Below are 24031 nucleotides of genomic sequence, written 5' to 3'. Positions count from 1 at the left end.
ATTGTGCAGAGTACAAGTACAAAGACAACCAAATGCAGTTTGCGTCCAACCAGGAGTGCGAAAAGAGCAGAAAAGTTAAATGTGATATTCAAGTATAGACAGGACAAGAAATATAGTGCAGTGTAGACAATTCAATCAGGAGAGACTTGTTTGCAGATATGCAAAAGGTTTAATGTACAACAGCATGTAATGTACAATGTTTTGGAGATTGAACTCCATCGTTATTAATACATTTAATATCTTAATAAATTTAATGTAGGGGTAGGGAACCAAGATGTAACCCCCCCTAACTAGACCGAGAAGGCATCGGAGCAACAGCCGGAGACGGGAGGCGGAAGGGGAGGAGGAGGGACGACGTCTTCCTGAAATGACAGCTGATAGCACAGGGAGAGAAGCAGCTTTTAAAACAGTGACGTAACGCTGTGATTGGCCAATGGGATCCTTGCCCGATCCTGATTGGATTATCAGAAGGTAGACGCCTCCAGCGCTGATTCGCTTAGGAGGGACTGATACTTGTTAGGTTTTCCTGAAAGAATTTGCGCTGAGCTACATTAGTGTTCAGTTGGTTAACATAAGGTGGTTTAGAGTAATATAAATTAAATATAAATGTGTGCAGTGTGTTAGCAGTTACCTTATGAGAACATAATAAATATGGCTATGTAATATGAACAATGTATGAACAACATGGACAGATATGTGCAATGTAGTGTTATGGAAGTTTCCTTTGCAGCAGGGGGGGAAATTTCAGAGTTTAGTAAATTGAAACAAATAAGACAGACTGAGACTAAAACCAAGTTGGGTTTTTGTATTTTATTAAAAAAGATATATTTGCAAATAGGATCAACATGATTTCACAAAAGGCCTCAGCCCAGTGTGGAGTCAGTTTCTCCAATGAGTGAACAGAACACCAGGCTTATATACATCTTCAGAGTGACAACACACACACACTTAGATTATTATGACGCTACACTTCTTACAGGAAATCTGATACACATGAAGACAATCAGAGAAATACAAGAGACATCTTGGAGTCATCTCACCTCCTCCTCCCTGTATGACTTTCACCCCCCAGTTACATCTTAACTGGCATGAGAAAACTAGAGATAGTTTTAGGGTGACCTTGTACCTTTATCGGTTCAGGCTCACATAATGTTCCAGACTGGATGTCTCACAAAGTTAGAATCTAAATCTACATGTGGAAAATGAGATAAACTCTTTCAGCATTTGTGAGAGAATTAAAGTAGAAATAAAACATAAAAATATAAGGAACACACACACACACACACACACACACACACACACACACACACACACACACACACAACCATAGACACACACACACTCACAGACACACACCCAACACACACACACACACACACACACACACACACACACACACACACACACACACACACACACACACACAACATATACACACACACACACACACACACACACACACACACACACACACACACACACACACACACACACACACACACACACAACCATAGCCACACACACACCCAACACACACACACACACACACACACACACACACACACACACACAGCAGATGTATGGAAGTCAAGTCTGAAGGTAAGATCCAGAATGGGGTGTAATGTTTTAGGGCATTCCTCAAGTGGGGTGGATTTGAGTGAGGACACTTCTCCAGCTCCATCACTGAGTCCATCCTCAGCTGCTCCATCACCATAGATATAGAACAATAGATATGACATGATGTCGTATCTATTGTTCTATATCTATGTCCATCACCATCTGGTGCTACTGCTAAGGACAAGGGCAGACTGCAGCCATGACAACCACTGAGACAGAGACAACTAAGTCACAACTAACTCACAACTAGCTTTAACTAGCTTCAGGCTACCATTCTACTAGCGTGTAAAGTTAGTGTCTAGCATCAAAAGTCCCAAAAAGTGTCAGATTGTGACTAGAACTAAGAAAAGCTCAGCATAACAAAGATATAAACAGTAGAGCAGTGTGCAGACATGTGATGTAATGCTAAACAACAGCTGTGTTTCTGATCATCCAAATCTAACAGCATATTTGGATATTTATGAATGGATTAGTTTTAACAAAGAAGATAAATGTAAGTAAACACAATGTTAAATAAAGTAACTTTGGTGAAATATGAATCACATGTAGTGAATCAGAGTTGAATATGTAACATTTATTAATCCTGTTGAGTTTAACACTTTGATCAGCAGAGGGCGATAAAACTCCTTCATTTCATTCTGGATATTATGGGATGTTGTCAGTATCTTTTATATATTAGAATATTCTTCCTGTTTGGTTGGTAGAACAGGATGTCGGAGACTCTCAGGCGGCCGGCGACAAAGACAGATCCCCTCTGGAGGCCGGGCAGGCGACGGGTCTGACCGCTGACAAAGGTAAAGTCACTGCGGCGCTCTCAGGGGCGTCGGAGACCGGCAAAGTCAGTGGGTGCTTGGTGCATTACCAAATGGTAATTGGTGCATACACACACTAACAAACATATTAAATGGTAATAGGAATCAACAATAAATACAGAAACAGAGGCAAATATAGCTGATACAAAACAAGCTGTTTAACTCTCCTGTTGTCTTCAGGTCACATTTGACCCATTTTCAAAAAGTTTCTATATCAGAAATTTGGGTTTCTTTCAACCAAATTGTCAAAAGAAAGTAACGTGGATAGTTCTCTACAACGCTGTTCACAAGTAAAATAAATTATCATTTCACTACTTACATTAAATTGGGTGTTTTATTCAAATTTAAAGCATTTGATAAAAAAAAATCATAAAAAAGTCACAAAATGTTTGGAAAAAACCTTGAAAAACTTTAAAATCCTCCTCCTGACCTACAAAGCTCTAAATGGTCTAGCACCATCATACCTAAAAGAGCTCTTAGTACCTTATTGTCCCAGTAGAGCACTACACTCCCAGAATGCAGAGCTACTTGTGGTTCCTAGAGTCTCTAAAAGTAGACTGGGGGCCAGCTACCTTCAGTTACCAGGCTATAGTCAGATAGTAAGAATTTGAAAGTAATTAAAGAATGATCTTATAATACAGAATTCTGCGGAAATATTATTAAATCCTCAATTTCAATACCATATACCAGCACAAAGTCGAGGGTGTGGTTAAAACAGTGCGTCGCCTTGTGCACACTCTGACTAAAACCAGTAATGAGTTGAAAGCAGTACTAAGGCTATCATTGTCAACGTCCACATGGATCACCTACAATAAGTACTTTGTCTAATTTAAGGACTACACATGATAAAAATTGAGAATTCAGGTAAAAATTCAGAATACGGACCTGGAGCCCTGTAAATAACAACGAATATAATTGGCTGTAATGTTTTCCATTTTGGATGTTGAAGATTAAGAACAAGACTTTCAAACGAGTTATAATTTAGTTTAAGTTTAGGATTAATTAACAGGCTTGAATCAAAGATGGCTGCAACTCCCCCTCCTCAGCCTGAGCCTCTAGGAATTTGAGTATTACAGTTTTTCACAATCGCTATGACACTTTTTTCAATACTTTTAACAACTTTCCTAAACTCTTAACTCACCAACACACCTACAACACACGATTGGCAAAACAGTTAATTTCATGCTCAAAATCACACATTGTAAACTAAACTCCAACACCGATTTTCAAAATACAATAATTCACTAACACACTGTGTTTACCAAAACAATGTAATCATGTCTCAAAATCAAATAATTCTTCCAAAACACTAACACATGTTCTCTCCCAACAGGAACATTTAGTCAATCACAGCACAATGTCATAAAAAACACTAACATCCCATGGAATAACAGAAACTATATTATTTTATGTATCAGGTCTGTCCTTAAACAACAGACAAAAGTGACTGTATTGATCATAGATTGTGTTTTGGACTGCAGTTTCTGTTGAAGCCTCTACATTTTTGTTTTGTTGGGTTTAGCAAATTTTTTTAAAGATTATTTTTTGGGGTTTTCTGCCTTTATTCGACAGGACAGCTAGTTGAGAAAGGGCAGAGAGAGAGAGAGAGAAAGGGGGAAGACATGCAGGAAATAGTCACAAGTCGGATTTGAACCCTGGATATCTGCGTCAAGGCATAAACCTCCAAGTATATGTGTGCCTGCTCTACCCACTGAACCAACCCGGCCACCATTTTCTTTTGTTTGCTGCAGAGATTCAATACAAAAAAAGATTGACCCATCTCAGAGTAGCTTTATAGAAAGTACGGTTTGTGAAAAAAAGGAGACAGAGACAGAATTGTCCTGGTCCTCCTCTTCCTCTCCCTCGTGAAGGCATTTTTCTTTTTTTCTGTTCATCTACAGTATATTGTTCAAATAGGTCCTCTTTTACTGTACTACCATATGATCATGTGATTGAAAGAACCTCAACACCTGAGTGTTTCCTAGAAAGGAATCAGCTGTGATTTGATCTAATTGTTTCTCAATAAATGCATATATAAAATGGGAATATATTTGTGTTTCAATTTACAATATGATCAGCTGTTCACTTTGACTTTAGCCTCTAAGTTAGGTTTAGAACATGATGTTATCTGTTCTAACATACAGTGTGAAAGCATTTGTAAATTGGTCAGTGAAGATCCATTGTTTTGGTCTTGGTGGAGCTTGTGTGTAAAAGAAGTTCAAGCATTTTAAATGTGTGTTAACTGAATGCATTTTGTGTCAAAGCAACAAGAAATGTCTTAATTGTGTAGCCTACACAGACGGATGTTGTGCTAACTGTGTTAAGAGTTTAGGAAAGTTGTTAAAAGTATTGAAAAAAGTGTCATAGCGATTGTGAAAAACTGTAAATGCACCTGGTCTTACAGGGAGGTGTGTTCAGGTGCATTCTGGGCGTGCTGGTCTTACAGGGAGGTGTGTTCAGGTGCATTCTGGGCATATTGCTATCTTGAGGCAGCAGGAAGTGATCGCGCCATTGACCAACAAAAACCTGGTCTAAAGTCAATAATGCAGCATTTCATTGTTATTTTAAAAGAGTATTAGTAAAATGCTCCTAGGCTCGTGCACAGCGCACACACACTATGCTTGTTACACACACAGGGACGCACAGCAGCACACACACACACACACACACACACACACACACACACACACACACACACACACACACACACACACACACACACACACACACACACACAACACACACATGCAGAAGATTACAAATAAAAATATTACGGTGTAAATCCTCCATCATAACAGCAATGCTCCAAGGTCCAAACGGTCCAAAGGAATGGGAGATGGCTTTTGGTTGATGAATGGGAGATGATCTCTGATTGGTTGATTGCATGTTACACCCAAAACACACCTCTGATTAATGAAGACACTAAGGACAAACCTTTAGAACCATGAGCCCGGCGCACGGACACTTTTTTACCAAAAGTGGATTCATACACGCCCTAAACACACCTGCGCCAGGAGCTTCACGCTGTGCGCCTAGATCGTTGAAATCGGGCCCTGAAGCATGAATTGGTCTTAAGTTGTAACCAGTTCTCTATCGTTCTCTCTCTCTCTCTCCCTCTCTCTCATATCATGACATCAACCGTGGTGGTGACTCTAAGAGCTTGTGTCTGGGGGTCTGCTTAGCCACTATGTGCTGCTGCCTTATCTTGGACATCTTCTAAAAACCTCTGGCCATCTGCAGCCATCAACACATCAAGAAATCTGTTTTAATTTGGGGAGAAGAACCTGTTTTATATCTTATATCTGTGTGTTTGAATGTTACTTCATTGTCAACATAAAATAAGAGTGTGTCTGAATGTTTCTCAGTCCTGAGTGTAAGGATGATGTGTGGGCAAAGAATTACTTATTATCAATGACAGAATTCTTTGATTTGAAGAAAACAAAAGCCTCAATACATGTAGTAGTAGAAACAGAAGAACTAGAACTGCAAGCAGTTATGACGGGGCCCAAGCCTCCGATGCCAGTCGCCCCTGACGCCCCGGGGAGCGCGCCAAAGCGGGACCCAAAGCGTTACGTGGGGAGGCAAATGGTGAATATTGAGAGGTGTGATCCACAAGGTCTGCAGTAGCCTGGTCCTACCAGACTCTGGTCCATTTCATTTGTCCAGAGAGTCTGGCCTCTCTCCATTGCCAAGCGTTAACTTCCTTGAAGGCAGGTACTCTGTTGAAGTTTAAAACTATTGGATCTGACCAGAGCTACTCTGGATTTGCCATAACCAATCGCTTTTGGTCATGACATATGTCATGCGCATGTGCGACAAGAAGGGAGACTGTCAAGGCTATCATGCAAGGCTATTAGCAATAGCACCTAGCGTTAGCCTTAGCCCGCTCCTTCACCACTAACAGACCAAAGTGGAGGAGGGCCACAACATCATGGCCCCCAACAAAACTCCGCAAAGACTGTTCTTGCTCGGGCTTTAACTTCTGGATATTCAGCAGTGTTGCCACAACGGACCGAATGGCTTCGCTCGAATCTTTCTCCGCCGCAACTCAAGCGCACGGCCTCAACGTCATCGTTCTCAGCCACTCCCTCTGTTCGCTGATTGGACTGCCAAAAACTTTGGTTGAGAAAACCCAAGGCTATACTGCAAACCCAGACGGAGTACTGAAGCGAAATTAAAATTGAGCGGAAGTACGTAGGAGGGCAGAGCCAGGCTATGTCTTTGGTACTCTGCCGTTGCATATATCCTATTAACATTGATTGAGTAGAAGTGCCAAGACTGCTCTACTTAAGATACAGCGCCCCCTAAAGGCCGATCTTCGCCAAATTTGGTAGAGAGCTTCAGAGCGGCATGCCGAACTAGCATCACAAGTTTAGTGTTGATAGCTTTAACAGTGGCAGAGATATTGCAAATGCAAATTTCCCAATAAAATGCATTATTATTGGCCAAACGTTTTGGCGTTTGGCATAAATTTTGGCGTTGATAACATCTATTTTGGCCGAGATATGGTAAAATTTGTTGTTTTCATAGTTAGCTACACACATGAATTTGTGCATAATATGCACATTTTTTATCGTATAAAATTTGTTTTTATTACCTTTTTGATAGGCCCATCTGGAGATGCTACCTGCCAAATTTCGTACCAATCATTAGAAAAAAAAAATAGGGTTCCACAGCCCTGCTATGCAAACGGCGTAACTCTTGCTACCGCCGGTTCTTGCAGACTCAGGCTTGGATCCCTAATAAAGAAATGCTCACAGATGTAATTGCAGTGATATATGTTTATTTGATTAAAATGACAGGAACAACAGAGACTCAGAAACATTAATCACAATTATTACTTATCATTATTTGGATGCAGATGAAATCAGTTTAAATCTATGAAGTGCTATGAAGACTTGTTTAAAAAAAACCTGTGTGACTATCACAGAGCTGCTGTTTCTGCCTTACATGGGGAACAGCAGATGTCCACTGAAGGTGGTGTGGTGATTTGCATTGTCAAACGCCAAAGTGCCAGACCACAGTCGCACAGACACGACATCTCCCACCTCCAGCAACAGCGTAACGCCTTTAGAAGCACTCATAAAACCGCTCGCCTGTTGCTCGTATGCAATGAAAACATTCTCTGAGTTCTTGAACAAGCTAGCACCTGAAGGATGGCTGCCGTCTCCATTTGTACCGATCGTCCACTCAAAGTTGTACGCTCCTCTCAACGGGGCAGTGAACACTCCTGTTGGATGTTTATTTTTGTCATTTCAAATGGAAAATGAAAAAAAAGTTTGAACAGCAACATACAAGTGAAATATATTAGGGATGCACACTATATCACATCTTTGACATTGGTCCAGTATTAAACACGAACCAAGCTGTAATACGATACGATACGATACGATACGATACAACTTTATTGTTAGCCAAAGGCTGAAATTCTTTGTACATCCCTGGGTAGCTTGTTTAAAATGAGCACGTAGACATACATCCAAAAACAGTGAATGACATACACATACATCCAAAATGAGGACATACACATACATCCAAACATACATGAAATTAATAACACCAACAAACATACATGAGACATTACCACAGATGACATAAACTCCAAAATAAGGAAACAGAGAAAACATATACTGTATAACAACAGTACATGACATAAACATACACACAGACAAAGCCTTGGAGATGTATATCCCTGAAATAAATATTGCACTGGGTTTAATGTAACCGCTTTAGCAATAGGATAGATTGATGTATGAAGGAGTTTTTAAGTCTAATACGATTAAAAGAATGAACTCTAAAGTGTCTGTTTGAAGGCAGAAGCTGATATTCGCTGTGCAAGACATGTTAAGAGTCATTTGAAATAATTTTGGCTAGTCTAAGCATACTGTTATTGTGAGCCTCCTGAAAGGAGTGCACTACAGGTAGTCCTATAATCTTTGCGCAAATTTTAATCTGATTAAATAACTTTGTTTTATTTTTAACTGAGAGGCTACTTAGCCAAGCAGTACGACAGTAAAGCATCATACTCTGAATTACTGATGTGAAAAACACAGAGATGATTTGACTGCCATCACCAAACCCACCAGACTCCATGTAAATAATCAGGACTTTTATCATCGTAAAACACACTTCACTCCAAGTGGACAGAAACTAAATAAAACTACCAAAAACAGTCTTGGTTCATCTTTCCACTGTTCAAACAATCTCCCACCAAAACTCTGGTTTTTACATGTTGGTGGAAATAAACCCTTAATTCACCCATTTACATGTGGAGATATGCTGGCTCTATACATATGCGCTAAAAACCCTTTTATTATTTACATGGAAAAGTCTGGTGTAGTTTGGTTTGGTGATGGTGATTTTGGGGCTGTTTCATGTTAAACTAAAAGGATCTTACTCTTTAACTAAAAGGTCTATCTCTGTAGGGATCCATCCCAAAATGTTGTCAGATTTACAGTTAGAATAATAATGTGAGTCTGTCAGCAGCAACAACAGAACTTTTAGTGGACTCTAACTGCTGCTGAACATTAGTCCTGTAGGGTTACATTACAGCTTGGTTCTGGTTTAATACTGGATTCATGGGATTCTCCAAATGTTTTGCAAAAAAGAAAGACATTACTATAATACAGTGTGTATACGTGTTCTTCAGTATACACAAAATATAATTATCATAGAAACTTGTTTAATAAAGATCATTTCGATATTGCTAAATATTGGTAATCTGCCAAATTGAATTACTCAAATGTTCATCCATGTGTTCATTAATCATATCGGTGCATACCTAAAATGTATTGTTAGAATATCAGAGCTACCTGTGGTTGGGTTGTAGGCATTTCCAATGTTGGTGACAACGTGTTTGAAGATCAGGGTAGTGTACGTGGAAAATGGTCCAATAGTTGCTGATTTACCTCCAGCCAGAAGAGAGGCTGAGAATGCAACCTGTTCGACTGAGAGAGAGAGAGAGAGAGAGAGAGAGAGAGAGAGAGAGAGAGACATGTTTAAATAGTTTTAAACTGAGATAAACCTACTACATTTTCAAAAAATCAAACCTTAAGAAGAGGAAAACTCGAAGAAGACTTTTGGAAAGAAAATCACCAAGAAAACGATTGATTAAGGCAAGAGAAGTGAAGACAAGGACAAGCTAACTCTGTTTAAATGCTAGTTTTAAACTAAGGACCAAAAACTCAAAACAAAAGGAAAAACCCACCAAAGCCTACATTCTTCAGAAAATCAAACCTTCCTTCATATCCACAATAGTTTAATTTGTAATTTGTACCTCAAGAAGAAGGCTACTTTTGTTTGTTTATATAACATAGTCTCAAATTTAATAAGTTTAACTACTATCCACTTTTAATTAAGGCTGTTTTATCTTAAGTAGTTGATCGACTGAGAGAGAGAGACAGAGAGAGAGATTGAGAGAGACAGAGACAGACAGATAGACAGAAAGAGAGAGAGAGAGACAGAGAGAGAGAGAGAGAGAGAGAGAGAGACAGAGAGAGAGAGAGAGAGAGAGAGAGACACAGCGGCAGAGAGAGACAGAGAGCTACATCGCCATCTTGGCCTGACCCAAAACAAAATTCAGAACCTGCCACTTGTACTTGTGATGGTGACTGTAATTAAAACCACAGACAAAAACCTGTTTGCTGAAAGCCTCCCCACATTTGGTAAATACAGTTTGTAAAAACAAAATCACAGCAGAAAGACGCTGACACTCAGAAAAGCAGTGAAATACTGTCTCTCTCAGTCCACAGAATGGAGATTTGTCCTCAACAGCAGCGTTTATAATGGACACAAAAGAGTTCACTGCAATAATCCCATGAAGGATCCTCCACTGTAGTCTGCATGTCTTTTAAACAGTGGAGGTTTATAGATAGACCTCCATGTAGGTCTAAAACTGGGATTCATACCAAGGTCAGTTCCGTCCATTCAGCTTGGTCTTATTCAATGCTTTCACATGAAGACCATAAAAACCTTTTCCTGAGGCATTCTCCAAAGAGACGGCCCACACCGGCTCAACAGAGGGCCCCCACAGGCTTTATAATCCGGGAGCAAAACCAGGGAAGGATACAGGTCCTTCTCGTTCGGCAGCAGTGACCCATTACTGAAGGAGTCTAGGAGGAACCATTCATGTCCAGTCAGCTTGTGTCTCTAGTACTCCAAAAGTTGCCCTGTGACCCAGACCGACCTGAGACCAAGTAGAGCAGCCAGATGAACAGGGTTGTCCAGCCGAGGCCCAGCCAGCTCCACCACCTGACCCAGAGTAGAAATCCTGGCAGTTTTCAGCACCTGGACAGAGTTGCTCCTCCCCAGCCAGGATGGTCCAGCACCGTCCCAAACAGCACAGGTTCCTGCAGGAGCCAATGCAGAGAGTCTCCTCAGTAATGTCCACACAATAAGAACACTTCTATAAAAACCGGCAGAGAGACAGTGTCAATTAAAAACAAATAAAAATCCAGGCCGAGTCCGTTAAAACTGCAGAATACAGTTGTTCTATCGGTCCAGTGAGCATCCTCTGCAAGAACTGGAGGCGGAACGCAGCACCTCTGCTTGCCAAAACCAGTCCTTGCCCTCCAAATTAAAATCCCAAAAAAAAAACCCACCAAAAGGCCTGGGAGAGGAGAGAGGCCGGGGGTCAATGCAGGCCATTCGATGCCACAAGAAGACGAGACCAAATTAAAAATATGGACTGCAGAATATCTTTGGCAGTAGCCACTTCCATCTATTGGCCGATTTAAGTCTCCAAAACATTGTCCCAATTCTTTTGAACATAGTTCCCATCCCCAAGCTCCGTCTTCAGTCCTCCCTTTTTCCAGGTCCCTGGCAGTGAGCCGATCCCCAAACTCTCCCCATCCTCACTCTTCCCCCAGTTCACTCTTGCAGATGAAATAAAACCAAAATCTTCCAGAACATCTTTTAAAACATCAATATCTCTTTGTGAGTTTATCAAAACAAAATCAAATAATCTGCATAAACAGAAAAACGTAAAAGAGATAAGACAATGCCTCAAATTGTTCCTTTTTGGAGCAGATGTACCATAATGTCCTTTCCTGAGAGAGAGCAGCCCTCCTTCCTCTTTGCTGAAGGGAGCATCCAACCCGAGGATCACAATGTCACTGTGAGAACCTGGATCATGGCTATAAAACCAGGGTTGAACCCAAAAGCAGCCAGAGTCTCCATTTACTTGTTCAACCCGTAGCCTTCTCCTGGTCTATGGGACCAGTTTCAACAACCAATGAACTAGGCCCAAAACATCCAAATTAAATTGACATTGTCACTCCTGCCGGGCAGAGGATCAGGGTGGATAATGGACACCATCACCTCCCTCAATCTAAGGGCCAGACTTTGGACAGGATTTTATATTCACAGCAGAGAGACCTCAAGTTCTTCTTAGGTCCTGTCCTCAAGGAAGTCTACCTTTCAGGAGACTATCGTTCAGCACCTCGAGCAGGTCCTGTCCTAATGACCAAAAAGACTTAAAAAGTCCACAGGAAGGCCATCCATCCCCGGAGCTTTGCCGCTCTGCAAACTTCCCATAGCTGTGGTCAGCTCCTGCATAGTCAACTCTGCTGCCAGCTGGGAGTTTTCCTTTGGGCTTACCTGAGGGAGACCACTGAAGAAGCTGCTGTACACATCTGGATTATCTGACCACTCATTCTTAAAGAGGTCTCTGTAGAAACCGGCAGCAAACTTCCTGATGTCAGACGAGTCTGAGACGTCAGATCCGCTACCCTTACGTAAAGAATGAATGATCTTCCTTTGTCCATTTTTCTTCTCCAGCCCAAAGAAGAACTTAGATGGAGCATCCATCTGTGAGATATTCATGAACCTCGACCTGACCAGAGCTCCCTGTGCTGAAAGGCCCAGCAGGTTGGCTATAGCCAACTGTTTGGACTTGAGGGAGACTAAATGCCCTCGATCTCCTGTAGAAGCTGCTAAAGACTGCAAGTCTTCTACCTGTCTCTCTAGATCCGTCATTGATCGAGACAACTCTCCAGTGACATTACGAGTGAAATGCTGACAAAGTTGTTTTATCTGAACCTTGCCAAAGTCCCACCACTGCTGAATGCAGGTAAAAGCAGGCCTGCTCTTTCTGTGGGAAGACCAAAACAACTTAAAAGCAGACTTAAAAGCCTGGTCATTTAAAAGCACTGTGTTAAAATGCCAATAGGCGCTCTTTAAACAAACATTTTTTATAAAAACAGAGCAGGAGACAAGACAGTGATCAGAAAAACCCACCAGCTGAATAACACACCTTTTAAAGATATTAAAGTGGGGTTTAAAACAATACAGGCGATCTAATCTAGCCGGGGATAAAACATTGTCTCTTAAGTGACTCTAGGTGTACTGCCTATGGTCACTATTAAAACCCCTCCACAGGTCAGACAGATCCGCCAGCACATCTTCATCAACATCTCCATCAATATCTCCATCAACCACCGAGGCCCTCACTGGGCAGAAGCGGATCAAATGCCCCTCCACTCCACATCCAAAACGAAACCATATAACTAAACCCCTCCACTTTAAAAGAAAAGGACAGGTTTATATCACTTGTTGTGTCTTTGAGAATCATGTACACCTGTCTCCACCTGTCTCCGGTGACACACGACGTGCTTCAGCTGCGGGGGATTTGCAGCCCAGAGACACCATTTTTATCAGAGAGTTGTCCATAGCGCGACAACTCTTTCACCAACATTTCATTTTTGATGAACGGAGGAGCATTTGAGATCGTTACCCTTATGGCTAACCAGCGGGAGAACAGGAGTGAAAGTGTCTTGGATCACCACTCTCCACCACCTCTCTAACTGCAGAGGTACTGCTTAGGAAGAGAACAATCGCTCCATTCATACAGGAAGCAGACTTAATGCTGCTGAACCCAACCACCTCTCCCACCGCTAAACATGAGTCCTCCACAGAACATTGTACAACCGGGCTGAGTTTGATCGCATGACGCCGAGTCAGCTTCTCAAACTCAGCCGCAGCGGCTTCCGCCACCGGCATTGTGCCATATAAAGACACGCCACCAGTTACACCACCACCAATCCAGCAAAAACTTGAAACACACCATTAACTAATAAAAATAAATAAAACACATATAAAAACACAAAAATAAGAGAAAAAAAGAGTAAGATAAACTCACACACGCTGAAACAAATCAGCACAAACCACGCTCTCCACACTCAATCTGCCATTCAGAGAGAGAGAGAGAGAGAGAGAGAGAGAGCGATAGAGACAACAATGTTATTTTAAAAATCATCAAATATTAAACTGATAATTTTTATCCATCCATCCATCATCCATCCATCCATCCATACTGTATCTGAAGTCTCTTTTATATAGACCTTAGTGGTCCCCTAATACTGTATCTGAAGTCTCTTTTATATAGACCTTAGTGGTCCCCTAATACTGTATCTGAAGTCTCTTTTATATAGACCTTAGTGGTCCCCTAATACTGTATCTGAAGTCTCTTTTATATAGACCTTAGTGGTCCCCTAATACTGTATCTGAAGTCTCTTTTATATAGACCTTAGTGGTCCCCTAATACTGTATCTGAAGTCTCTTTTATATAGACCTTAGTGGTCCCCTAATACTGTATCTGAAGTCTCTTTTATATAGACCTTAGTGGTCCCTAATACTGTATCTGAAGTCTCTTTCCTGAAATTCAGCATTGGTGCAGAATTACCTTAGCCACTATCTGTAGATATAGACCAGTCCCACAATGAGCTTTCCTTAGGATGTGGTCCATTTCTGTGTCTGTTTTAGCTATTGTAGGAGGAGATCTGAGAGATATAGGCCTTAGTGGGTATCTGACCAACCCCTAATACTGCCACTTTTTATATAGACCTTAGTGGTCCCCTAATACTGTATCTGAAGCCCGTTTGTAAAGTGGTCCCCTAATACCATGATGTCCCCTCTCCCCTCTTTTATATAGACCTTAGTGGTCCCCTAATCTCTCTCTTTTATCTAGACCTTAGTGGTCTCTCTCTTTTCTCTCTCATGGGTGGGCGAAATTCTCTGGAGAGTTTTTATATAGACCTTATCAAACTGTATTCAATTCAATTCAATTCAATTTTATTTATAGTATCAAATCATAACAAGAGTTATCTCGAGACACTTTACAGATAGAGAAAAAGCAGAACAATTTCAACAATTACAGAATTCCCTCAAGGGAGTGGCAACCCCTTGGGAAGAAACTCCAGACCCAGGCTCTATGATCTCATGAACAGGAGAAGATTCCCTAAATTCAGGTCCATCTGAGTCCCACAATTTCATTTTTCTCAAAGGCAGAGCAGGATACCCAGGGCCCGTTTGGTTTACACCTATCACTATTTCTAGCCACTGGGGACCATAGGCAGGCTGGGGGGCTCGGTTTACAGCTATCACCATTTCTAACTCATATTAATGTTAAAAAAATCTCTCATAAATTGAAATTTTCATGCCATTAATTTAATACATTCCTTAACAAGGTTTAGTATTTAGAATATTCTGTTTAAAATAGAAACAGAATATTGAATTGGCTTTTGAGAATGTTATAGTTATGGGATCATACATAATAAGAACTAAGTCAAAATTAATAGATATGGTTGTTTTGAATCAGTATATTTTCATGTATATGTGTCAAGATTCTGACCTTTCTCTGTATATATATTCAGTCCCGTTTCAGTCATCTTCATGTCTTTAAGACTCAATTTCAGAAGATACAATGTTCATATGTAGAACAGGTGTAATAGAGAACCCTAAATAAGAGGGCAGAATAACATAAATAACAATAAAAAACAAAATATCCTCAAAAAAAGGCAAAACCATAAAAAATTGTATCTTTCATTGAAACTTAACAGTTAAAAGCAATTCATCATTAAAGAAGCTGAAAGCAGCAGGTATTGTTAACATTTAAATTAAGAGGAGACACTACAGGCAGAAACATTTTTTTTTCAGTTTATAGTTTCTGTCCTCTTTATCTGCCCTAAAATGTCTTGTTCTATTTGTGAAATGTTGTGTTTTGTTGTTCAGTGCAGTTCATTCATGGTTTGGGTTAGATGCGTGGAAAGACAACATGTATAGAAAATACAGTACAGGCCAAAAGTTTGGACACACCTTCTCATTCAATGCATTTCCTTTTTTATTTTCATGACTATTTAATTGTAGATTCTGACTGAAGGCATCAAACTATGAATGAACACATATGGAATTATGTACTTAACAAAAAAGTGTGAAATAACTGAAAACATGTCTTATATTTTAGACTCTTCAAAGTAGCCACCCTTTGCTTTTTTATTAATAAGGTAAAAACTTCCACTAATTAACCCTGACAAAGCACACCTGTGAAGTGAAAACCATCTCAGGTGACTACCTCATGAAGCTCATTGAGAGAACACCAAGGGTTTGCAGAGTTATCAAAAAAAGCAAAGGGTGGCTACTTTGAAGAATCTAAAATATTAGACATGTTTTCAGTTATTTCACACTTTTTTGTTAAGTACATAATTCCATATGTGTTCATTCATAGTTTTGATGCCTTCAGTGAGAATCTGCAATGTAAATAGTCATGAAAATAAAGAAACACATTGAATGAGAAGGTGTGTCCAAACTTTTGGCCTGTATTGTATATATAGTGATTCTACCTTTTCTTATTATTACACATCTTTCCTCTGCCATGGGAGGCTATTGCAGCCCATAGAACCGTACAGTAAAAAGTTGTGAAATTTGGCATATTGATTCGGGACAGGCCCATAATTCATTTCACCAAGTTTCAGGTCTGCATCACAGGCAGTGTAGCGCCACCAATGGTTCAACATTGGTGTTGCATCCATGTGATTAACTTCATATACTATACTTCCATATGCCCGATTTTGAACATCAGGATATATTTGGAACAACCTGGTCTCACAGAATTCCGTGAAATGAACACGGCCCCTTAACTGAAAATCTGTGGTAGTTTCACGGATTTGGCTAAAATTCCGTGACGGGCCCACGGATGCGATGCCTATGTGGGAAATTGGCTTTGCATGCGCCCAGCTCAGATCATATCATGTTCTGTCTTACAGCATACTGTAATATTTAAAATAATATTATTAAAATAAAGAAATGCATACCATGATAACAGCTAAATAAATGTTGCTAGATGTAGCGTTTAAGTTTAAACAATATCAATAAACAACAAAGCAATCCAGCTTCCCTGCCAAAATAGACCGAAATAATAACATTAAAAGAAATACAATTAAACCATGATAAGATCTGGTGAATAAATGTTGATTAAAACAGCGGTTATTGGGCTAAAAATACCAACAATAGCAAAGCGGTATACAGCTTCTCTTCTTTATCCAATTGCCATCAAAGTTGCTGTGATTGCTTGCTCATGCCATGGCAACGCCATTTGTGCCATTGTACTGCTTGGCCCCATCACGTCTGCTTGCAGCTATCCATGATTGAATATAGTAAAAATGAAATGTCTCGCTGTAAATCTCTCAGCAGCAGAAGCAGCCGGCAGCAAGAAAAATTATCGGAGAACAATACCTTTTTGTTGTTGATTCAGCTTGTCCACAATAGTGTTCAGCTGTGCTGCTTGTTCTGAAAAGTCAGAGACAGTTTCTTCAGACATTGCTCTAGAGCTGCAAAGATTAATGGATTAGTCATTATTAAATTACTCTCAAACTATTTCAATAATCAATGAATCGGTTTCAGTCAGTTATTATGTAAAACCAGTGAAAGTTGTGTGATGTCAGCTTGTTAACTATGAATATTTTATAGTTTATATTCTCCTCTGTGACAGTAAACTGAATATCTTTATAAATAAATCTCCCAGCAGCAAAAACAGCCGGCAGCAAGAAAAATGATCTGAGAACAATACCTAGCTGTTCTTGCTTCAGCTTTTTCACTTCAGTCTTCAACTGTGCTTGACCTGCAAAATCAGAGACAGTTTCTTTGTCAGCTTCATTTTTCTGCATCTTCAGTTTCTTTGGACATTGCGTTAGAGCTGCATGAATCAGTTGTCAACTATTAAATAAATCTCCAACTCTTTTGATAATCGATGAATCAGTTTGAGTCATTTTTTATGAAAAAAAAGTTAAACTTTGTGTGAAGACAGCTTGTTAAATGTGAATATTTTTTCAATAGTTTCTTTTCTCCTCTGTGACAGGAAACTAAATATATTTGATGTGTGGACAAAACAAGACATTTGAGGATGTCATCTTGGGCTTTGGGAAACACTGATCTACATTTTAGAGACAAAACAACTAATCCATTCATCTAAAACATAATCACACATTAATCCACGATGAAATAATCAGTAGTTTCAGCCCTATCTTTCTCCACTACATAAATTTCCTTTTGGATATTTCTGTTTTTTTGCTATGACACAATGCAAACTGTTCATGCTGTACCTTGAGTCTCTCTTTGCAACAGCGTGATGTCAGCCTTCAGTTGAACCAACGAAGCGGTCATCTCTTTCAGTGCAGTGTAGATGTCTTGAGGAAAAGGCTGCTGGCTTTCAACATTTTCACTTGGGACGATCGCGCCGAGCAGCAGTAACAGCATAAAACTCACAGATATCTCCATCCTCGCACTGGCAGCTTACTGTTGAACTGTGCCGTCTCTAAACCTGTGTGAGCTTTATATAGAAGCCCAGAGAAAAAAACAGAATTTACATTGTGACACATGTTGTGTACCAATTCTATCATATTTCACATGCTGTGTCAACGTCAGTTTGATTAACAAGGGTGTAACCACTTCTTCCCCGTATAACAGAACATTTTCCAGAGAAGATAAACATTGATGATCTATGATTACATTGTTAAAGGGTACCTTTAAATTTGGCCTTAAACTTGACCTTATCTTTCCATGTGTTTGTATGTTGAACAAGATTATAATCCTCAACGAAAATGAACAAAATTATGAAAACTAGAAGGAAAAAAAAAAATGTTGTTGTTAACTATTAAATAATTAAGAATTAAAAATAAAAACGAGGCATTACAAAAAAAAACTAATGTTTGTTTGCAACATTTGGAGTAAATATCCTTAGTTATTGTCTCAGTCAATGTCTTTCATAGAGCAAATAACGTTATATCTTTCAGAGTTGACATTTCCAACTTATTTGGCAAAGCTGTTTCAATCTCCCATTTTATGCATTAACTTTTTAAAAAAAAGCCAAAAACCACTTAAAGCGATTTTGCTGTTTCCATCAACATTGTCTAATGCAATACTTAAAAATACATCGATGGAAACATGACTGTTATTGTCCTCCAGGAAACATGGTGCAAAGGTTCTTCCAGTGGTTGTCCAATAGGATACAGAGAAATTACTGACTCATCCACCAAATTAAAAGTAGTCTCTCATGGGAGAGAATCACGAGGAATGACAATTTGGAATAAATCTGAATATACCGATTCAATAGAATCAAAAGAGATGAATTTTATATCAACTGAAAAATATTTATCTGCCTCACATACATTCAGACTGAAGGTTGTCATGACATTGTTTAAAGACGTTGTTGTGTTTTTTAAGTCAACTGTTTTTAATGTTTCTGCATTCCCCAAAACACAACACAACACTTGCTTAAGTGTCTGTAAGAAGAAGCAGGCACAGAGCCAGAAGTATAAGGTAACAGAATGTCAGACCCATCAGCAGATGAATGTGAAACAATTTATTTGGACAGACATGTTCCGGGACCTCCCTCCATATATGGGGATCTCAATGTTAAACCCAAGATGGGAAATATAAGCTATAGGCTAGAGATGCTCCAATGATCACACCATTTCTGCAGAACAAATATTTGAATAGATTCCAGTTTCAAGTTCAAATTACTTTATTTGTACCCGGAAGTAGATTTTGTTTGCAGTAGAGTCCTCATAGACACATATGGGGAAAAACAAAAAGGCACATATCATGTAAGTCACATGGGTAAGTTGTCATACTGCTCATAACTCCACCACTAGAAGCTATATCTCAAAAATCAAATAGCCACTTTGTGTGACTTCTTCTTCTAAAGGCAACTTCCTGTTCACATGTGGTCAAGGTCGCTCTAATCTGAGGTTAGCACAATTTTCTTATTTTTCTGCTTAAAGAGTAAAACAATTGCACTTTAAATTTTATGCAATGCAACTTTGTTAGGTATGAATGTTAAAAATAATTATTTTGCACAAAATAGAGGAGACAATAACGTGTCTTTTGATACTTAAACTGAATTGCTATGGTGAGTTTACCTTGAGATTAAGCCAACATTAGCACACATGTCAATTGGGGAAAGTTGTCTCAATGACTTTGGGGCAAGTTGTCACATGTGACCAGCCAGCAAAGGATGAAAACAACGCAAATAATCAAAAGCAAAAAGCTGTTTGAAAGGTAAGGGAAGCAAGAAGATGAGCCTGATTAGTCAAATACAGGGCATCTGTTTAGTTCAGGTTAAACATGTTAAGTTAAGCAAGTTATTTGCAGCTTCAGTTATCATGAATCTATGTGCAAGCCAGAGAACGTTAGAGTTTGAAGTTCAAAGTAAAGTGGTCTTGCCACTTAATGTGTTTTGATTGAAATGTGTATTGTTTTTCCAGATTCTCTAGGCATGATAGTTTATATTTCCAGTTCTGTAAATCAATATTCATTAGTTGTGTTCTTATTTTTAGATAATCTAGTGTGACAATTTACCCCACCCAATGGGGCCAATTGTCACAAGTGTATTCTCTATTTAACAGTCTACAACTCCGTAATAAGATATGAAAATGTTATGAATACAACATATGTTCCCAAGACTTCCTTCTTTCATTTGGTATGACATTTATACTATTGTGATGTATGGTGCTCAGTAAATGTTAGACAGTGTGAAAAGTGTGACAACATACCCCGCTCTCCCCTATCATTCAACTAAGTGGAAATTAAGAAATGGCAAAAATCATAACTCAAAAGTTCTTACCGGTCCAGATTATCCTTAAATATTGATGTGAATTAAACTACTAATAGTAAAAAGAAAATAAAAAGAAAAGGAATCAGTAAAAATCTGTTTAGGTTGTAAAGAAACATATATAAAGGTAAAATATACTAAATAAATACATACATTAAAGCAACAATAAATAAACACCTGTGCAAAATATAGGTATGACTTATTCCTCAGTGTAATGGCTGCAGGGACAAAACTGTTTTTTTTGTTGTTTTTTGCATTGTAAACCTAGGCCCAGAGGGGAGAAGCTGAAACTCTGTGTGCAATGGATGGAAACTGTTGTTTAAAGTTGAACCAGATGTGGTGTAACTGTTTTGTGTACAAGGTCTCCATGTTGAGCTGTGGCTCACCAATCAGCCTGCTAGACCACTTTACTATTTGGTTGAGTGAGTTTTTATTTCAAAGAGAGGTTCCCAAACCAGACTGTTAGCGCAAATGAAAAACTGATTCAATAAAAGCGTGGTAAAAAGAGGGTCATGATGGATTTGTCAATGTGGAAGCAACTCAGTTTCCTCAAACAGAACAGGCACTGAAACCTTCAGAAAGCTGATGTTTCCTGGAGCTCATCCATTTTGTTCCTCAGGGACTGGATGTTCCTGAGGATCATGGAGGGTGGAGGAATGAAAGCAGTTGTTTTCGGAAGCGTCGCCTGATGCATGCCTGGCTTCCTTTCATTGGTCTTTTAGGATAAAATCTGGCAGTTGTGTCATGATGTCCGTCATGCACGTTATGCCACAGTTCAGTTGCGGCTGGTGTACTGTAACCTTCCATGACTAACAGCTCCGTTGACAGAGTCGGAGATAATTAATCCATAAAAAGCATCCAGAGGGTGGAAAATGTTATAATGTCCATTGTGGATAAGTGCATACATAAACGTTGAAGAGTTATCTCGAGACACTTTAGAGATAGAGAAGGTCTAGACCACACTCTTTAATTTACAAAGAAGAGCAAGCAGAGCAACAGTGGCGAGGAAAAACTCCCTATTAGGAAGAAACTTGGGACAGACTCAGGCTCTTGGTAGGCCGGTTGGGGATGTGATGAACAGAGGCAATAATAGTCACTTTAAAGATAAAGAATAGTGACTTGAAATGATAGTCGTAGTAGTTCATGTCATATCAGGGCGCTGCAGGGCGTTACAAGATGTAGCGTGGCCCAGCAGAGCATGGATGGATGGATGGGTTCAGCAGGAAGCAGCAGGAAGCAGCAGGAAGCAGCAGGGTTCAGCAGGAAGCAGCATGACATTGCAGGGCCCAGCAGAACGCAGCAGGAAGTGCAGCAGGACCACGGTGACAGCTGGAACCAGGATCTTGGTGCCAACGTGCTCCAAGGAAATACGCTGGGTGAAAAAAAATCAAAAGACAAGGACTCCGGGGAGTAAACTCCTCAGACCGTGGGACGGGATGCACAGAGATGAAAAGTGAGAGGAGAGAGCAGTCAAAGGAAAGAGGAGAGGAGAGAGTCAAAGGAAGGAAGGAAGGAAGGAAGTCCCCCAGACAGTCTAAATCTATAACAGCATAACTAAGAGAGACAGTTTAAGGAGAGGAGCTTGTTTGGGCTTGGAACTCTCCCCTGCCGGATCGGGCTGTACTGGCCTGCCTCCCTCTACTTTTGTTATATTATTAATCTGACGACTATGAAGGGAAGCAGGTGGGCCTGGTTAGGCGGACACTGCAACTCCTCACTCCCTAACTATAAGCTTTATCAAAGAGGAGAGTTTTTAGTTTATTATTAAAAGTGGTGATGGTGCTCTGGGACACTGGTCAGCGAGGACTCTGGGGTGAAGAGCGGGACATGGCGATGGGAGCCATGACGTCCTTTTCCCCATCTTCGACCTCTATAGGTCCTGGTGAGTTTGGCCAGGCAGGTATCCTCAAGGGACTGCTGGTTGGGGGGCGTACGCTGAGCAGGTTGCATTGGGGCTGAGAGACAGGAGTTTAGGTGAGCTGCTAACAGGTGTACAGGGCTTTTAACTAGTAGCCAAGGTGTTAACACGCTGAGAAACCGGCAGGCTGGTGGGTGAGCCATTGGAAATGGCTTGTAAAAAACACTCTTCTTAACCCTTGTGTTGTCTTCCCGTCAACCTTGACGCCTTTTTTTCAGTTTATTTTAGCTTTTTCCAACATTTAAAATTTTTCTTCGACACATTTTCAGCACTTATTTCTACGTCCCGTTTATATTAAACAAAAATTGAAAACGGGTAAATTTGACTCAAAGTCAACATAAGAGTTATAGTCCTCCAGCTGGGGAACAAAGTCACTCACCCAGGGTCTCACCGACAACCAATGCCGCTGTATGACAAGCCTCTCCAAGATAGGGGAGTACTGGGCTGGATCCGTGTAAAAAAAGACTCTCCATAGCCCGACCGAACTCCAACACCTTCTCCTTGAACAAAAGCCTCTCTGCTGGGTCCATGGTGAGGTCAGATCACTCTGTTACGTTGCAGGGGCTTAGAGGACCCAATCGCAGAGAGCAAGCAGGCAGGCAGGAGAAAGCTGAATTCGAGCATTTGTTTGATCAAAACATAAAAACAAACCAAGGGAGTCCTGAGCCAATACCATGTCATAGTTGAAAACCGACAGTTTGGAGGGTAACTAAGACATACATAGAACCTCTTTCCTCTGCAAATCTCACAATTTGAAACTGCTGCTGAAAACGGGGAATCTCAACAAAGCTAAAAGTTGACGTCAACTTCCCAAATCCTCCTTATTGGGCTCTACCTTCTATCTTTGTAACGATCCAAAATTTACATAGGCCACTAACTTATCTGAGGTCAGTTAGTCTTCTAAATCTTGTTCGCGCAAATCTCAGAAATTTGCTGTTGCATTACTAAATTCACTTCTGAGACTTTTTTATGCAAGAAATCAACTATATACAGCTCAAATATGGGAAGTTTTACAAAGAATTATGGCTAATGGCAAATTTAGTTTCGGAGTTCAGCAGCTCCACAATTTGCCGTGACAGCGGCGCAGTGCCTGCCCAGATCGCTGACTTTCTGCCTGGACTGTCAGACGTCGCACGCTGGCTGAAGCTCTCTCAGGAGATACAGGATACTAGCCCAGAGAAAAGGAGGAGATATCGGACAAATGAGTGGGACATGTGGATTTAAATCAGTGGCGCAGTGGACTCGCAATGGGCGGTGCGCAGGAGCTGCCTGTCGGCAGCGGTTCACGGTACGTTAACTTTTTTTTCCAACATGGATCCTCAGCGTGTGTGTGTGTGTGTGTGTGTGTGTGCGCGACACACAGGTGGATAGACTGTAACAAAACTCTGTATCTGGTGCTTTGTACAGTTTACGTGTCGGCGACTCGGGGCAGAAATCAAGTTTGAAGCCAGCGGTATAGCGGGCATGCCTGGACATGTCTGGAGTTTGGAACAGACAGTGTGAAGAAAGCTGTCGCTGAGGAAAAAAGGGTTTGTGTGTGTGTGTGTGTGTGTGTGTGTGGGGGTGGTGGCGGCGGCGGGGGAGGGGGTATAGAGGGGAACATGGGTGTGTGTGTGTCTCTCTGTGTGTGTGTGTGTGTGTGTGTGTGTGTGTGTGCATGCTAAGGTCAACCAATCAGCATGCAGCTCATCGAAATATTCACCACACAAGGCAGAAAAGCTCTTGTTTCAGTCCAGTCCCATTTAACAGGGTAGCATTAGGGGCAAAAAAAACAGCAAAAGAGACATTTTCAGCCCAACC

The 24031-nt window shown here is 40.4% G+C and overlaps 1 protein-coding gene across 1 annotated transcript; it reads right to left on the bottom strand.

Annotated features, from left to right (window-relative positions):
• Positions 1-7285: 7285 nt before the first annotated feature.
• Positions 7286-22649, bottom strand: LOC114567207 (complement C1q-like protein 4). The gene is made up of 6 exons (XM_028596185.1): positions 22611-22649; positions 17804-18030; positions 17272-17322; positions 16938-17012; positions 9242-9376; positions 7286-7659 (listed from the first exon to the last, which is right to left on the bottom strand). The coding sequence occupies exons 2-6, from the start codon at positions 17976-17978 to the stop codon at positions 7376-7378; spliced, it is 720 nt and encodes a 239-aa protein (XP_028451986.1). The 5' UTR covers positions 17979-18030; positions 22611-22649; the 3' UTR covers positions 7286-7375.
• Between the last annotated feature and the right edge of the window lie 1382 nt (positions 22650-24031).

Source organism: Perca flavescens, chromosome 13 (assembly GCF_004354835.1).
Source record: "Perca flavescens isolate YP-PL-M2 chromosome 13, PFLA_1.0, whole genome shotgun sequence".
Taxonomy (NCBI): domain Eukaryota; kingdom Metazoa; phylum Chordata; class Actinopteri; order Perciformes; family Percidae; genus Perca; species Perca flavescens.
The sequence above is the reverse complement of the archived record's forward strand: the minus strand, read 5'-3'. Positions and strand labels throughout refer to the sequence as shown.

Bases quoted from the DNA above. Each gene is read 5' to 3' on its own strand.
- LOC114567207 (XM_028596185.1), bottom strand. From the start codon at position 17,978: ATGGAGATATCTGTGAGTTTTATGCTGTTACTGCTGCTCGGCGCGATC. The intron at 17,013-17,271 runs GTATTGTTCTCA...CAATGTCTGAAG, and splicing joins GCTGAAGCAAGAACAGCTAG to AAACTGTCTCTGACTTTTCA. The intron at 7,660-9,241 runs GTAGCTCTGATA...AACATCCAACAG, and splicing joins TGCCTACAACCCAACCACAG to GAGTGTTCACTGCCCCGTTG.